Here is a 17,829-nt window from a genome sequence, read left to right as displayed (position 1 = left end):
AGCTGACACAGGAGAAGGAACATCGAAGCGGGGGGTTGGGGGGTGACCCATTGACAACGGCTGAAATTATGAAGGGTCTAAATGGCTACTTTAAAATGATGGCTCTCGTAGAAAAGAGACACCCAGAAAAAATTCTCAGGTCATGCGCTTGAGTACTGTAATGAAGTTTGCCTGATTCATTTCAGGAAAATTTTAAGAAGCAGGCAGAAACAACCAGATAAGAAAACGAAAGAAAATATGCAGTGTAATTAAATTTACAAAATACAAAATGTAAAGTAAAAAAAAAAAACTTGAAAAGGGTAGAATATAAAGAAATTTTATTTTAAGTTTATTGTAAAGTTAAGTGTTAATATTTCCTGCCATTTGTAAATGTGTTTAAACCCTAAAATGAATTGTTAATGTTTTTTGTCATTTATAAATCTTTTTTAAAGTAAGTGTTTACGTTTTTTGCAACTTGTTAACGTTTTCCGCCATTTGTCATCCTCCTCTACCACCCCGTACTTTGCTCTCGAACATTGCCTTACTCCAGACTCCAGAGGTAAGGTTCCACATTTTTGTTACTGTATTTTTACTGTTTGCTCTAATTATACAATTCTTTTACAGGTTACCAAGGGCTAATTTATTATTGAATAATCTAAATACAGTACTTGTCATACATTTAGTACTGTTTAGTGTTATGTATCCTTTTTATAATAATTTAATATGCTGTTTTTGTAGGGTCTGGAACGAATTAGGCTATTTTCATATAAAAGGTGATTCACAAGACAAAAAAAAAATCATGTTACAAAAGCCATTATGGAAACAATTTTGTGTTGTGAGGCATTACTGTAGTGGATTACAATGAAATCCATTGGAAATTTTAAGAGATTTTTCAAATAGGATCTATATTTATCAAGAATAAGCAGATTTTTCAAATAGGATCTATATTTATCAAGAATAAGCATCTTAGGTCAGACCAGTGAAAGTCAAGAATGTTAACTCTCATCTGATTAAACTAATTATGAATAATGATAGAAAATTTAATATAAATTTAATGTTTTTTTTCAGACCCACAACGATTATGAGAACTTGCAACGAGCTCACGAAGCAATGATGGATTTGTCTGATTATATAAATGAAGTGAAAAGAGACAGTGAAATGCAGCAAATCATAAAGGACCTTCAGGTACTCTTATTTTTGTATGTCTGTAGGGTCAGGGTGAGGATGCTTTGCCAACTTTTCTTAAAAGTATTTTTGAGTTTTGTTTAATTGTTTTGTCCAATAGCCAGTTGTTTGTTCTGGGATTAAGTTCAGTTGGTGCAATTTTGAGCAGTATTATGTCGTTGAACACAAAATATTCATACTTTAATTATACTGTAGTATCTTACTCTTCACTAAATAAATCATAAGTTATCCTTATGAGTAAACTTTGCAGCAAGAATTCAGTTTTATGTAATATTGACATGTATGATGTAAATTGTTAAAATCATTAAAGACTTTATATGCTACTGTATCATGAATCACTTAACTAGAAAATATTCATTGAATAAATACAATAGTACTTTGGGTTATGAGTTTAATTCATTCGGGGCGCGAGCTTGCAACCTAAAATGCTCATATCCTTTAACAATTTTTCCTTTAAGAAATAGAGGAAATGTGCTTGATGCATTCCATACGTCCATAAGGACACACATACATTCATTTTTTAAGGTTTTGTAACAATAATTATTGTACAATTTATAACTCCTAAAATCAGGAATGAAAGAAAATTACCCAATTCATAAAAAATAGAAAGAATTGACAAATTAGCTCACACTTTACCTTTTAGGAGGGTCGTGGCTGGCATGGGAAAGACGAGAGGAGGAAAATAGGCTTACTGCCTGGAAGGAGAATCTCCCTCAAGAACTTCTGGTAAATTATGGGGAGTTCTCTCACTTGAATTGTATTCACTATCACTAACTGAATCACTTGATTTATGTTTTATGGATACTTGGTTACCTTTCTTTTTTACACTTTATGTTCAATCATCACAAGGAACCTGACATCTGCTTTTGCCTTTACCGTTAAATGTCATGGAAATGAGCCGTTGCATTGTCAGTAAATAGATTCAATATTCTACCTGCCGAACCCTTATCTCGGTGAACAATGTTTGGGTGGCGTATGGGCACCGCATCACTGCTTTCAGTGTAACACTCAATAGTCTCGTTTGTACTTGTCCATGTAAAATGCCCATAGGGCGCAAATTTTTTGCTTGTGGGCTGATGCAACACACTTATTCCAATTCAAATTTGTATGCTTATATTCAAAGTTATACGTAGCCCAAGGTACTACTGTATTGTGGGACTTTGTAATTAAGACCCTGCAAAGATGTATGTGCTAAGCACATGGAAGGTCCTCAACTTACAAACATTTGGAAGTACAAACACAAATCCAACTGAATTCATAAATTTCAAATATTGTATAAAAATTTTCATAATGAAATACTGTAATAAAAAACAATATTCTATAATTTAATGCCGTAAGCGAGACGACATTTGCAATATGAAATGGGACTATTTGATGGTTTTTGCAGCTGAAAATCATAAGCATGTGAGTTAGGTGAAGCCTACCCTAGACCAAGATTTAATAAAATTTGACTTGCTAACATCTTCTTGGAACCCATTAAGTTTGAAAGATGAGGACTTTCTGTGCTGCTATTCATCCAGCCGTATTGATTCGTTTTCCAATTGGATAATCTATTACAGAATAGCATAATGGATATGCCTTTAGAAATCAGTAACATGGAAGACCTAGGTAAACTTAGACATGACGGAGATATAAGAATTGAATGTCATCCACATCCAATTAAAAAAAGGTAAGTTATTTACCTGCTACAATAGAACCTTTGCAATCTGATTTTTGCAGTGACTGAGTTAGATTAATTATCCGGTCTGAATGTATATTATTTTGAAATTTATTAGTAGAGATATCCTTCAATACTGTAATCTGATTGCTTACTCATTTCAGATATGTGTTCGTGTTTGATAAGGTCATGATTATGTGCAAGCAAACAAAAGTAAGTGTGGCATTTATCATGTTTTTATCATCAGAAAATTTTTCTTCAGATTTATCACTTGTTTATTCCTAGGCAGATATAAACTTCCACATCATTTAATAGAGTTACTTCTGGTTTTGCTGTTTACAGCCAGGCAGTTAAAAAGAAATTGGTAGATTACGTTATGTTATGTTGCTAGGCAACTGCTGTCCCTGACACGTCCTGCTTGTATCAAGCATTTACTCACAACTCTTCTGCCCGTGGAGGTAGTCGGACGTGGCTGCCTTCAAACCTACAATCCGACAACCACATCGCCTGCTCTTCGCTCTTTTAGTGCTTGTGTCATTGATATTCCTTGTCACCTACTCATTAATTATTAGTGAGTTAAGAATGTTTGCCTTTCGACTACAGGTATTTGACTGTTTGACTTTACGACCCCCTTTTCAATGTGATTACGTCACAGACTGTCAGTAGTAATGCACTAAAAAGATTAATATTTCCTTAGAAAATTAATAATCTATTATCTTGTCTGAAAATGAACTGATTTATTTTGGTAAGATAGTATTTTCTTTTATTGATGATATATAGTATTTTAAATAAAAAAAAATATATTAAAGGTTTCAATGTCTGCCGAGTTCATGTCATATGTTTGGTGACGTCATATATCTGCCAGTTATGGAAAAAGAGCTGGAAAATCGAATTATTTCTTTCAATAGGCTATTGATTAATGTTAGTATTCCCATAATAAAAAAATGCAATGTATTTCATAGGTCTATCAGTTGTCATGAGTACTACTTAGCATAAATTTAATTCTATATCTAGGGAAGAATCTCATATTTTATGGTGGTTTCATTTTCTTATGAGAGAGAGAGAGAGAGTGTGTGTGTGTGTGTGTGTGTGTGTTCGTTCTTGGTTATTGAGATGCTTTATAAATTTAAGGACAAAACATGCTTTAATACATCACTTTTAAACACAATGTCTAAAGAAGGATAAAGATTTTATAATGAACTAAATATGAAATACTTCCTCCTATCTAGGGAAGACTCCCCATTAAATGACTCGAAAGATTGTATCCGCATAGGAGTAAACTACAAATTTTATATGATTTGTGTTTTTCTTTGCTATACAAGCCCGAGTCCTTTACCAAAGGTCCCACCTCAGCCACCCCACAAGTCTTTGACCAGAAATGTTGTGAGTAAACTATTGATTCAAGTAGAACGCATCATGCACAGCAGTTGCCTAGCCTCGTAACATGATGTAATCTACCGATTTCTTTTTTATTGTCTGACCATAGAAAACAAAACCAGAAATAACCCCATTAAATGACTAAGTTTTGTATAGCTAGGAAAAAATACAAAGTATATAAAATTTGGGGTTTTCATTTAATAAACTTGTGTTCAATGTGTGTGTGAATAATTTTTTGGCAATCAAGGTATAACCAGCAATACTGAACAGGTATACAGTATCTAAATTTACCCCCACCTAATGTTACTGTTAGATATTTTATTTTGGTTTATCCTCAATACTGTTTATTGAAAACTGAATAGCTCTATACCCAAACTGTGTTGATAAATTTTTTAAAATTGAAAGCTTTGGATAGGCTGTTGCTCTTTTCTAGTGTAAAAAGGATTACAACCATACAGATATTGTGATATTTTGTTTTTTATTTAATTTCATATATTTTTATTATGATTGGATATACTATTGCAGAAACAGTAAAGTTATGGGAACCCTCTTTGCATGGGGAATGCTTGTGACAGTGTAATTCACTCAGGATCCTTCTCCACTTTCCTTTTAGTTTTCATCTGTTCCCCTTGTTCTTCTACCCTTCAAGGTATTTCAGCTTTACCATGCTCCAAATCATAGCGATAGCATTTGTTTATTTATGAGTGAACACCTTTCTGAAATGCCTTTGTAATTATAATGCATAGGATGACTGAGCTGGGTGGAACCTATCATTATTCATCAAAATTTGTACCGACTCAGGACGGCCTAGAGAATGGGATTTCTTTTAATCTTTAACACTAGTGTCTTGCTTTGGTAACAACTTCTATTATCACTTGAGTATTCAAAACTTTGCTCTAATACTCACTTTTGTAAATGACTTATTGGTTTTAGTAAGTCAAGAGCTACTGGCAACCTCTTTGTTGTATCACTGGTGTTTAGTAATCTTTTCTGGAGAATGTTTTTGTTTATCAACAGTCAGGGATGCTAGGTGTGAGATTCCACCACAATGGGAACTTCTTGACTATTATGTAAACACTTCTAATATTTGTGAGATTTTGCCAAAGTTTGTCTTACTTTTCCATACAGTAAAACAGAGGTTTATATACTGTTCAGAACTTTTATATTTATACTGTATTTGCTATATGAAGATATTCTCTTTATAATTAATATTTAATTTTTCACAAGATGCTTGGTTTATGAAGAAAAAAGTGGCAATACTGCCATGATAGAAATATTCAATTGAAACTCGTATCACCAATGTATAATCAAATTTTTTTTTCAAATATTTAATACCTCGGTATATGTAGTTTAATTCACTTCAAAATTTATGACTTATACCATAAACAATATATACCAATCAAATCTTCCTATAAAATATAAATGAAAATTTAATAATTTATTGGCAAAAAAATTATACTGCATATCCCATATTATGCATTAATGAAATTTTATAAAATAATTTACACTACTTATCACTAAAATGCATAAATACACGGTATATAAAAAACTATAATTAGAATATGTATTTTAAATATATTAGATTAAATATATTACCCTACTGTGAGGAGCTGATAGCCTACAAGGATGTTGGCAAGGAAGGGGAGATGTTATTGTTTGAAAGGAGTCCCTTTCCAAGAAAATATCAGGAATCTTAAACTCCAAACTCCACACTTTTCAATGATCGCTTTTTTTTCAGCTCTATAAGGATCCTAGCCATTTTCCTTGTTACATGGCTTTTCTTGTCAACCATCTTATGACTCATGATTAACAAGTTAACAAGAAAATGTACTGTAGAATCACAGTAAACACTTGAAAATTCTCAGTTATAGCAATGATTGTGCACTGAATGAGATCTTCAAGCCAACTGAAGCATGAGCATTTGTTTACTTATCTGAACTCATCTTGAGATATTTTTTCTTCAAAATACAACTTATTCTAAAGTGATCGTACACTGAAGTTTTACTATAGTGAATTTCAAAATTCTGTTAAGATTATCATGAAAATTGTATTTTGGCTTAAAACTTTTTTATTAAGTAGTAACTCACACCAATTGTAAGGAGAAGATTATTTTCAAATGGTCCAAGTTCATCCTTGTTATTTAAGGTCGTTGATGTTTACTATAAATGGTAATCTTACCTACCTCCCAGAGATTTTGAGTAATAAGCATCTTCTTTGGCAGAGAATATCGCAGTTGTTCGCAAATAATAATCCCAACAGATGGTCGTTGGGAGATTCTACAACAGAGGTATAGAATATTATATTCTTTATCACCGTTACTATGTTTTGTGAATTTGTCCTCACTGTCCTTTGTATTAACTTGAGAAGTATTTCACGCAAGCTTTCGTTTCTCTCTGATACTGGAATTTTGCATTAAGGGATAATCTGTAAAAACTCATTTGACAATTGGGCCGTTTTCGGTTTGTGTAGAGCTCGTTTCTGGGTACAGTTGTAGTCATGTAATATGTTAGGTTGTGTAACTTAGTCTATTTTGCTTTGAATGTTTTATATGGAGAGTATTGTAATACTTTGTACTGTATATGATTACTTCACATTGACTTAATGTGATATTGTTAATTTGTGTTAGATTTTAAAGTACTGTAGTTTTGTTTTTACATCCTTTGCTCACTTATAATTGTTAGGCTTGGAAGTTTTTTAAGTCAGACTGAAGTTTAGTGTACAAAAGAAACTTATTGTTGGAACTATTACTTCAATATGTAACTATCCATGTAATTTTTTTATTGGTGTCCTTTGTAAAGTAGATCACTTCTCCTGTAGTTGAATTGGGATTCTGTAGTCCAACACACTTCTCTCATTTATGAAGAGTCATTGATTAAAACTTTTACCCAGTTTGAATCATCACTGAAAACTGTATGTCATATGTGATTTTCTTTCTCCCAACGAAATGGGATGTCGTCCTGCAAAATGTGGGTTTCTTAAATTTTTAGATTTAAGCTTCAGCGGTGTTTTGCACTCTTTACTTATATTCAAAATTTGTCCTGTCTATTTTTGTCACTTGTCTGCTGTTGTTGCACCATAAACTGTATGGTAAAGCTCAATCAAGATATCGAGTACTTCATAAGCCACTAGTAAACTTGAGTGTAGTTTTCTAATGTCCAAACTTATTACTCTATTCACAATTTACAGATCATTGGAAGCTTTATTGTTCTCTTTCATTAGCTGCATATTTTTCATTCATGATGTATAAAAGTTTTTCTCATTTCTACATGATGTTGAATACCCCAAAAATATGTAGATTTCAAGACAAAACAAGAGTGATGTAATGGTTGTAATAGGATTTGGTACTATCCCAATGTTGTATTTTTTCTGGGTTGACTAGAGTAAGTACTGTTCAGTTAGGTCATATTATGAGGGAAATCTCTCTCTCTCTCTCTCTCTCTCTCTCTCTCTCTCTCTCTCTCTCTCTCTCTCTCTCTCTCTCTCTCTCTCAATAAGGTTTCTGACCCACAGTTTGAGATTTGGGAGACCCTATGAGCTAGGTTTTAAGGGTGCCTATGTATCTACCTGCCAAGTTATCAGCAGCCACTGCCTGGCCTTTCCTTAGAGCTTGGGTGGAGGGGTCCTTTGGCACCGAGATATTATATGGTCGGTCTGTTGGGCATTTTCCTGTCCCTTGTAAAATGTCAGTATGCCAGAAAACCTTAAATCAATCAATCCTGTCCCTTGTCTATGCTGCTCGTGAGACACCTGTGAACCTAAATGTATCCTTATTTTACCAAGAATTTTGATTATTTTGTGGTATTTGGTATATGAAATCTACAAATTTAAAAAGAAAACAACTTATATTTTTCCTAGCAATACAAACCTGAGTCATTTAAGTTGGTTACTCATAGATTTGTTTTCTACAAACAAACAATCAAAAAGGAAAATGGGATGATTGCATCGCTATATGTTGCTTGGCAATACTACTGCATGGCTGTGCTATGCGCTGCTTAAATGTCTTTACGTCACTATCTACTGGTCAGAGACGTGTGGAGGGAAGTCTCTGCTCGTGTTCCGTGAAGAGTTAATCTCTCTCTCTCTCTCTCATATATATATATATATAATATAATATATATATATATATATATATATATATATATATATATACATATATATATATATATATGTATATATATATATATATATATATATATATATATATATATATATATATATATATATATATATATATATATATATATATATATATATATATATATATATATATATATATATATATATATATATATATATATATTATATATATATATATATATATTATATATATATATATATATATATATATATATATATATATATATATATATATATATATATATATATATATATAATATATATATATATATATATATATATATATATATATATTATATATATATATATATATATATATATATATATATATATATATATATATATATATATATATATATATATATATATATATATATATATATATATATATATATATATATATGTATATATATATATATATATATATATATATATATATATATATATATATATATATATATATATATATATATATTATTACTATCCAAGCTACAACCCTAGTTGGAAAAGCAAGATGCTATAAGCCCAGGGGCTCCAACAGGGAAAAATAGCCCAGTGAGGAAAGGAAATAAGGAAATAAATAAATGAAGAGAACAAATTAACAATAAATCATTCTAAAAACAGTAACAACGTCAAAACAGACATGTCATATATAAACTATTAACTGCATCAAAAACAAATATGTCATAAATAAACTATAAAAAGACTCATGTCCGCCTGGTCAACAAAAAAGCATTTGCTCCAACTTTGAACTTTTGAAGTTCTACTGATTCAACCACCCGATTAGGAAGATCATTCCACAACTTGGTAACAGCTGGAATAAAACTTCTAGAGTACTGCGTAGTATTGAGTCTCGTGATGGAGAAGGCCTGGCTATTAGAATTAACTGCCTGCCTAGTATTACGAACAGGATAGAATTGTCCAGGGAGATCTGAATGTAAAGGATGGTCAGAGTTATGAAAAATCTTATGCAACATGCATAATGAACTAATTGAACGACGGTGCCAGAGATTAATATCTAGATCAGGAATAAGAAATTTAATAGACCGTAAGTTTCTGTCCAACAAATTAAGATGAGAATCAGCAGCTGAAGACCAAACAGGAGAACAATACTCAAAACAAGGTAGAATGAAAGAATTAAAACACTTCTTCAGTATAGATTGATCACCGAAAATCTTGAAAGACTTTCTCAATAAGCCTATTTTTTGTGCAATTGAAGAAGACAGAGACCTTATATGTTTCTCAAAAGTAAATTTACTGTCGAGAATCACACCTAAAATTTTGAAAGAGTCATACATATTTAAAGAAACATTATCAATACTGAGATCCGGATGTTGAGGAGCCACCGTCCTTGACCTACTTACAATCATACTTTGAGTTTTGTTAGGATTCAACTTCATACCCCATAATTTGCACCATGCACTAATTCTAGCTAAATCTCTATTAAGGGATTCACCAACCCTAGATCTACATTCAGGGGATGGAATTGATGCAAAGAGAGTAGCATCATCTGCATATGCAACAAGCTTGTTTTCTAGGCCAAACCACATGTCATGTGTATATAGTATGAAAAGTAATGGGCCAAGAACACTACCCTGTGGAACACCAGATATCACATTCCTATAATCACTATGGTGCCCATCAACAACAACTCTTTGAGATCTATTACTTAAAAAATCAATAATAATGCTAAGAAACAACCCACCCACTCCCAACTGTTTCAGTTTGAAAACAAGGGCCTCATGATTAACACGGTCAAAGGCAGCACTAAAATCAAGGCCAATCATACGAACTTCCCGACCACAATCAAGGGATTTCTGTACAGCATTGGAGATTGTAAGAAGGGCATCACATGCTCCAAGGCCTTTACGAAAACCAAATTGCAAACTAGGGAGTAGATGATTACCTTCAGCAAACCTATTAAGACGTTTTGCCAGAAGACGTTCAAAAACTTTAGATAATATGGGAGTTATGGAAATTGGGCGGTAATCAGTGGGACTTGAGCTACCACAAACACATTTACATAGAGGAGTAACATTACCAATTCTCCAACTAGTGCTAAAAGCTCCTCTTCTTGTTAACTTGCGCAAAATAACAGATAACTTTGGAGCTAAGAAATCTGCTGTCTTTATAAAAAACAAAGGAAAAATACCATTTGGGTCTACACCTCCATAAGCATCAAGGTCCAACAACAGAGCTTTAATCTCACGAGATCGAAAAGCTAAACTAGTTAGTTTAGCCTCAGGAAAACAGGAATGAGGAAGTTCAAGTTTTTCATTACTCTGTTTACTGTCAAAAACATCAGCCAAAAGGGTTGCCTTTTCCTTTGGACAGTGAGTGACTGATCCATCTGGTTTAAGTAAAGGAGGAACTGTTGCATCTACACCAAAGAGTGCAGATTTAAGGGTAGACCACCATTTATGTTCCTGAGTTGTACCAGAAAGTGTTTCTTTTATGGTTAAATTGTACTCCTTTTCAGTTGAGGCATAAACTCTCTGAGCAAAAGCTCGAAGCTGAGTATAGTTGTTCCAGGTCAAATCTGATCTGTTCCCCTTCCAAAGATGATAGGCCTCCTGTTTCTCCAAATAAGCACGTCTACAATCATCATTGAACCACGGTTTGTCCTTCACTCGATACCTTAGCACACGAGAAGGGATACGCCTATCAATTATGTTGACTAGATTCTCATTCAAAGGGACAACAGGATCTACACTATTATATAATTGTGACCAATTCAAGCACAAAAGATCATGTAAAATCCCATTCCAGTCTGCTTGGGATTTCATATAAATTTTACAAGAATATGATATATCAGGGACAAGCTGCTCAGTCTTCACTAATAATGAAATCAAGGCATGATCAGATGTCCCGACTGGAGAACCAACCTTACTAGTTATAACGCCAGGGGAGTCAGTGTATACGAGGTCCAAGCAATTACCAGACCTGTGAGTAGCTTCATTTATGATTTGCTCACAGCCTGATTCAGAGGCAAAGTCTAAAGCTCTTAAGCCATGGCGATCGGTAGGAGAGATAGAACTTAACCACTCCCTATGGCGAGCATTAAAATCACCAACAAAGACAAAAGAAGCCTTTCTATCATCTTCTTGTATCTTAGCCATAATGGTAAGAAGACAATCGAAGATAGAATCATCTATGTCTGGATTCCGGTAGATCGAACACAAATAAAAGTTGTTATGCCTGCCACAAACTTTTATTACCTGAATCTCATGACATCCACATTGATAGCAGGACTTATGAGAAGCAGGGTACTCGGTCGTAATATACACCGCCATTCCCCTGGCCCTAGGGATGGCATCACGTTTCAACATTATTGGCTTCTTAAAACCAGTTATAAGGAGCTCAGATGAGTGCCTCATATTAGAAACCAAAGTTTCTGAGCACAAAAGAATATCATACTGTCTGGACGCAACTGTAAGGTCTTGGATATTTGCATGAAGACCACGAATATTGCAATACAGAAGACGACATTGACGAAATCTAGGACATACTGGTCCCGGATTTCGCTCAATGTCTCCAGACAGCATAAGAATTAATAGAAATAAAAAAGAGACAGCATACTTAAAAACTAGATTAAGAAGAATTATAACAAAAACAATACGTACAGAATTATAAACAAAGTGATTGATGATACCCATAGACTATAGTAAAAAGTCGGAAAAACTGGTCAACATGGAGGAGCCGATACACCATGCAAGGCTAAATACCCTCCAGGATAGCCACTTCAACTGAAGGGAGGACAGTAAGGATGGTTTTGAGAAGAAAAATAATCAGAAAAAGGAAAAGACAACCTCTTGATAAACCACCAGGCATCCATGGCCCTTCTATTAAGCCTCCCCAACACACCATTTCAAAAAAACAAGAGGAAGAAAAAAAAAATAAGATAGAATAGTGTGCCTGAGTGTACCCTCATATATATATATATATATAGTGGAACCTCTACACACGAACGTATCTACATCCGAATTTTCCAACATCCGAAGTAAAATTCAAGCAATTTTTCGACTCTACACCCGAATTTTATTTCGACACACAAAGTAAGCAATTTTCGTCGTACCAGTTGTATCCGAATTTTTCGACACGCGAAGTACAATTCGAACACGTTCCTACTCTACACCCAAATTTTTTTTCGACACCCGAAGTAATCAATACCCGTGCACGTAGATGGTACTCATAGCGCCGGATGTATTTTTTATTTCCGCCGATAGAAGGCAGCATTTGTACCTCGTAGGGACCCTCAATTAGTGGGGCTTGGGACATTCCTCTGTTCTCGTCGGCTTCGTGTAGTTGTGCTCTGTGCGTTCTGCTATTAGCCGTGTTTTAATCGTGATTTTTTACGTTCATCCTTTTACGGTATTTTACGTAAATCATGGATCCTAAGAGGCTTAGTTTCGCAAGTGGTAGTGGTAGTGGTGAGAAAAGGAATAAGGAAATGCTTTCTTTAGAAGTAAAGCAAGGAATTATTGAAAAGCATGAGCGTGGCATCCGTGTGAGTGAAATTGCAAAAGAACATCACAACGAACTTACTACAGAGGAGCTCAAAGAACTCCATGCTATGTCTGAGCACATGAGTGATGACAAGGAAGGGATCGAGGAGGTAGAACATGTGTTAGGTTTGGCGCAAATAAAAGAGGTGTTAGGAAAATATCAAGACGTGGTCGACTTCATCGACAAATAGAAATTGCAGGTTTGTCGTGTAGTTGCGCAGTTTGATGATGTTTCCCTAACTTATTTTCAAAACATTCTGAAAAGCTGCACCAAGCAACTTTCTATCGATAGCTTCTTTAAAAAAACTACGAAGTGAACTCGTTATGAAGAGGAAGGAAGTGGTTCAAAGAAAACAGCAAAGAGTGAAGCAAAAGAAAGTGAAACAAAGAAAACAGCAAAGATTGAAGAGAATAAAATTCAATCAATTTTAAGTGTAGAGTGAAAGTGATTAAAATTAGTCATCAAAAAGAAAATGTAAAGAAAATATGAAATATAAAAATAAAAAAAATAAATAAGCTAAGTTAGGTTAAAGTTCACTTAGTGTAAGTTAGAATAGGTTACGGTAGTGTACGTTTATCGTAGTCAACCTCTCTACCTCCACGCTGCCCGTCCGTCTCTTCTCTGCGTAGCAAGACCAACACCTGCGCTGGACTTTCTAAGGTAAAGTGACGCTAAAAACCCGTTTCTTATTTATTATTTCTTGATTATTATTCTTTTTTACATGTCTATTATCTAATTTAAAGAGCATATTGTCATGTGTAATTACGTGTAGTAATTTATTAAGGAGTTATCATAGATTTTTGGGCTCAACCACAGATTAATCCTATTTCAATGTATTCTTATGGGAAAATTCGTTTCTATATCCGAACATTTTCTACATCCGAAGTCGGTTGTGGAACGGATTAAATTCATATGTAGAGGTACCACTGTATATATATTTACAGCCACTTGTAATTGTAAGTAAAGTAAAAAAGTGAATGAAATGAGATTGTTTAGCCGTCTTGTAAAGAGGTAGGGTAGAAACATCCAATCCTTTTATTTCTAGTCTAGGACAGTAGTAAAGCCATGTGAAATTATATATCAATAATATATATCAAATATATTTTTAAAAAAAACCTGAACAAGGCATATTAATCTTGCGTACATTAGGGTTTGCTTGAGCTTCACATCGTCATCACATTCTGACTTGATCCACATTAATAGCCTTATAATGTCAAGAATAAATTATACCTTTGATAAAAAGTTAGGTGTCTTGTAAGTTTTTAGGCTAGACTGTTTGTTGAGCTGCAACAATAGGGCTTAAAGAAAAACTGTCCAATGATCTGTGAGTGCAATCTTTCAGGTAGTGATCCATGAAAAACACCGGCTCTGAGAGCTTGGGCTATTAAGGGGCTCATGCGGAACACTAGGGTTGTGGCAAGGTCACGGATATCTTGTGCTTTAAGGGGGTCCCCTGGCAATGCTTCCCCTGAAAGTCTGCATGCTCTCGTGATAGTTTCCCTCACCCAAAAGGAAACAGTATTTCTGGATACTTTCCTTTTGGAGAAACCTGTGCTCACAAAGAAGTTAGAAATTTGAAGTCTAAGATGGGCAGTTCTTTTCAAATATTTGCAGACTGTTCTTAAAGGACACAGTTAAAGATTATCTAGGTCATCAGTTACCTCTTTGAGAGACAGAATCATGAAAGAGTTAAATTTGAAATCATTCTTTGCTGGATTTCTGAGTTTTGTCTACAAACTCAGGAACAAAAGATAAAGTTAAGTTCCTTCCACCTTCCGGACTGTGAACAGCATAAGATGAGATAGCCCATGAAATTTGCTGATACTTAGTTAAAGCTAAGGCAAGGAGAAAGACAGTTTTCAGGGTAAGATCCCTGTCCAAGGCTTTATGGAAGTGTTCAAAAGAAGCTTTCCTCAAGAACCTAAGGACCTTTGTCACATCCCAGGGGGTGGTTTTGAGCTCTTGCAGAGGACAAATTTGCTCAAAGCTCTTAATGAGAGGGGAAAGGTCCCATGATAAGGAGAGATCAAGCCATTTCAGTTTGAAAACCTGGCTCAAGGGCGAGCCATAGCCCTTCACCACAGTAACTGAAAGGGATTTCTCATTCCTCAGGAACACTAAAAAGTCTGATATCAGGGAAATAGTGGCCTTAAGGGGACCGTCCGCCATGTCTGCCATATTTTTTTTTTTAATGATCCAAAATACACAATTTCTATATATGTTTTAGACATATAGGATACCTTTATCATATAAAAATTTCAAGTCATTTGATCAAAAACTCTTGATTTATTAGCAAAAATCATGATTTGAAAAAAAAAAATTAGGTACATTTTTCCCCACTAATACAACACCAATTGTATTGAATCCAATACCATAAAAACTACTTTATAAACCGAACAATTCTGTCAACTGAAATTTTGATTTTTTTAAGAATTTTTATTTTTTTTTTCCTCATCTAGATACAAAATAATTGTGAAAAAGAAAGTAAAAATAAAATAGAAATTTTGCTTGACAGAATTGTGGAATTTTTATTCTTCTCTTCAATGATATCTTTCTCTCTGATATCAAACAACAAATAAGTGAGAAAAATGTACCTAAGTGTGAATAAGTGTGTTTTTGAGTTATGAGCTCCCAAAGATTTGCAACAAATTTTCTCTTCTTTTTTTAAAGTAATCAAGATAATATTATTATGATAACTTTTATTGTTCATTCCTACATAAAAGCACCCTAGACGAGGTACAGTATTTGAACCCTCGGTTTACTATTCCTATGTTACTATACTCTATTTTTTATAGCGGTGCATATTTGCACTTGACTCACAGGGGTGCCCTTTTAGCTCGGAAAGGTTCCTGATACCTGATTGGTCGGAAGTATTTTTGTTCGAACACCTTCATTGTTCTCGAATGATTACCAAGTAATATGAATCGAAACTTATTTATTGACCTATATTTCTCCATCAGATATATGTTTAGTCAATAAACTATGTGAAAGAATAAATATATTTTAAAGAATCGTCTTGGTAAGTCTAAATTTAATAACACAATCCGCCGAAGTCAACGACAGAAGCTGGTTTTCGGATGCACGCTTTGTAATTTTGTAATTTTTCACATATTTTAACACAAATTGGGATAGATTACACTCACCATAAGTTAAAAATGTTATTATAAACTTTCTTTGAATACCAGAACTTACCAAACACATGGAATTAATAAAACCCAATATTTGTGAAAACTTATGGGGAGGTAAAAGAACAGCCTCTAGCAGCCTGGAGGAAAAAACGATCCCTTCTGACTCGTCGACGCAGTTTGTTTTTTTCTTTCGTAATATAGTTCGGCCTATTCCTTTCAGTTTAGATAGTCTTACATTGTTTCTCTCCGTATTATTTTGCTTAGTATTTTCCCACATTCCTGTTCCTCACCGAATATCTATATATTTTCCCCGATATCCCTTCTTTCATATATGGGATATCCGCACTACGATTCCTTATTTCTTATCCTCTGTCGAAAGTGATGGCTTGAAGGGAAGCGCGTGCTAGTCTCATTAAAATAGTGTAGAGGCGGGAATAAAAAAATACTATGCTTAATATCAGGTTTACAGAATAGGTTATACTTGCTACACAGCATAAAATTTATGTTGTTATTATTACTTACATACTTACTGACGTAAGGTGCAAAACATAAGGAATCGTAGTGCGGATATCACATAGGCCTATATGAAAGAAGGGATATCGGGGAAAATAGATAGATATTCGGTGAGGAACAGGAATGTGGGAAAATACTAAGCAAAATAATACGAAAAGAAACAATGTAAGACTATTTAAATTGAAAGGAATAGGCCGAACTATATTACGAAAGAAAAAAACAAACTGCGTCTACGAGTCAGAAGGGATCGTTTTTCCGCCAGGCCGCTAGAGGCTGTTCTTTCACCTCCCCATAAGTTTTCTCAAATATCGGGTTTTAATAATTCCATGTTTTTGGTAAGTTCTGGTATTCAAAGAAAGTTTATAATAACATGTTTAACTTATGCTGAGTGTAATCTATCCCAATTTGCGTTAAAATATGTGAAAAATTACAAAATTACAAAGCGTGCATCCGAAAACCAGCTGCTGTCGTTGACTTCAGCGGATTATGTTATTAAATTTAGACTTACCAAGACGATTCTTTATAATATATTTATTCTTTCACATTGTTTATTGACTAAACATATATCTGATGGAGAAATATAGGTTAATGAATAAGTTTCGATTCATATTACTTGGTAATCATTCGAGAACAATGAAGGTGTTCGGACAAAAATACTTCCGACCAATCAGGTATCAGAAACCTTTCCGAGCTAAAAGGGCACCCCTGTGAGTTGAGTGCAAATATGCACCGCTATAAAAAATAGACTATAGTTGCTAGCGATCTCTCATTGTTGCCAGTGTTTTAGTTAGCAGGTTTCAGCTTTACTCTTATTCATGTTTCTCTCTCTTCTTGGTTCTTTTTTCTTATCCTCCACTTACTTTTTGTTCTTTTTATCACCTTATGTAACATTGGCATTGCTATAAAGTTCCAAAGGACGTTATGAAAGCACAATCTACATACGAACTTCAAGTAAACAAACACATGCATTATAACTTCTATACGTATTTAGAAACTGGCTGACGTTCTCGTAGCTGGTAGTTTTCATTTACCTATCCTCTACCAATGCCTTCCATTTCTGAGAGAGAGAGAGAGAGAGAGAAGAGAGAGAGAGAGAGAGAGAGAGAGAGAGAGAGAGAGAGAGAATGAATATATCATAACTACGATTCTGTCAAACTTAGTCATGCAGACGACGCAGTAAGGATGACGTCATCATTTAAAGACCGCTATATCTTCATTGTTTGGAAAAATGATAGGCTATTTGTTCTTTTTATGACCTTAGGTAACATTGGGATTGCTATAAAGTTCCCGAGGATGTTGTGAAAGCACAGTCTACATACAAACTTCAAGTAAACAAACATGCATTAT

At 34.0% G+C, this 17,829-nt stretch overlaps 1 protein-coding gene across 5 annotated transcripts in view; it reads left to right on the top strand.

Annotated features, from left to right (window-relative positions):
* The window catches only part of Vav (Vav guanine nucleotide exchange factor), a 385,659-nt gene that overhangs the window by 237,563 nt on the left and 130,267 nt on the right, over positions 1-17,829 (top strand). For 4 of the 5 annotated variants that reach the window (XM_068383125.1, XM_068383124.1, XM_068383123.1 and 1 more), the window contains 4 exons: positions 1,048-1,164; positions 2,724-2,833; positions 2,986-3,034; positions 6,420-6,485. In XM_068383125.1, coding sequence (XP_068239226.1) covers positions 1,048-1,164; positions 2,724-2,833; positions 2,986-3,034; positions 6,420-6,485 — 342 coding nt within the window. The remainder of the gene's footprint in view (positions 1-1,047; positions 1,165-2,723; positions 2,834-2,985; positions 3,035-6,419; positions 6,486-17,829) is intronic. The other variant, XM_068383126.1, reaches the window with a different exon arrangement.

Source organism: Palaemon carinicauda, chromosome 11 (assembly GCF_036898095.1).
Source record: "Palaemon carinicauda isolate YSFRI2023 chromosome 11, ASM3689809v2, whole genome shotgun sequence".
Taxonomy (NCBI): Eukaryota; Metazoa; Arthropoda; class Malacostraca; order Decapoda; family Palaemonidae; genus Palaemon; species Palaemon carinicauda.
Note: the sequence above shows the minus strand (reverse complement) of the source record. Positions and strands in the feature narration are given on the sequence as shown.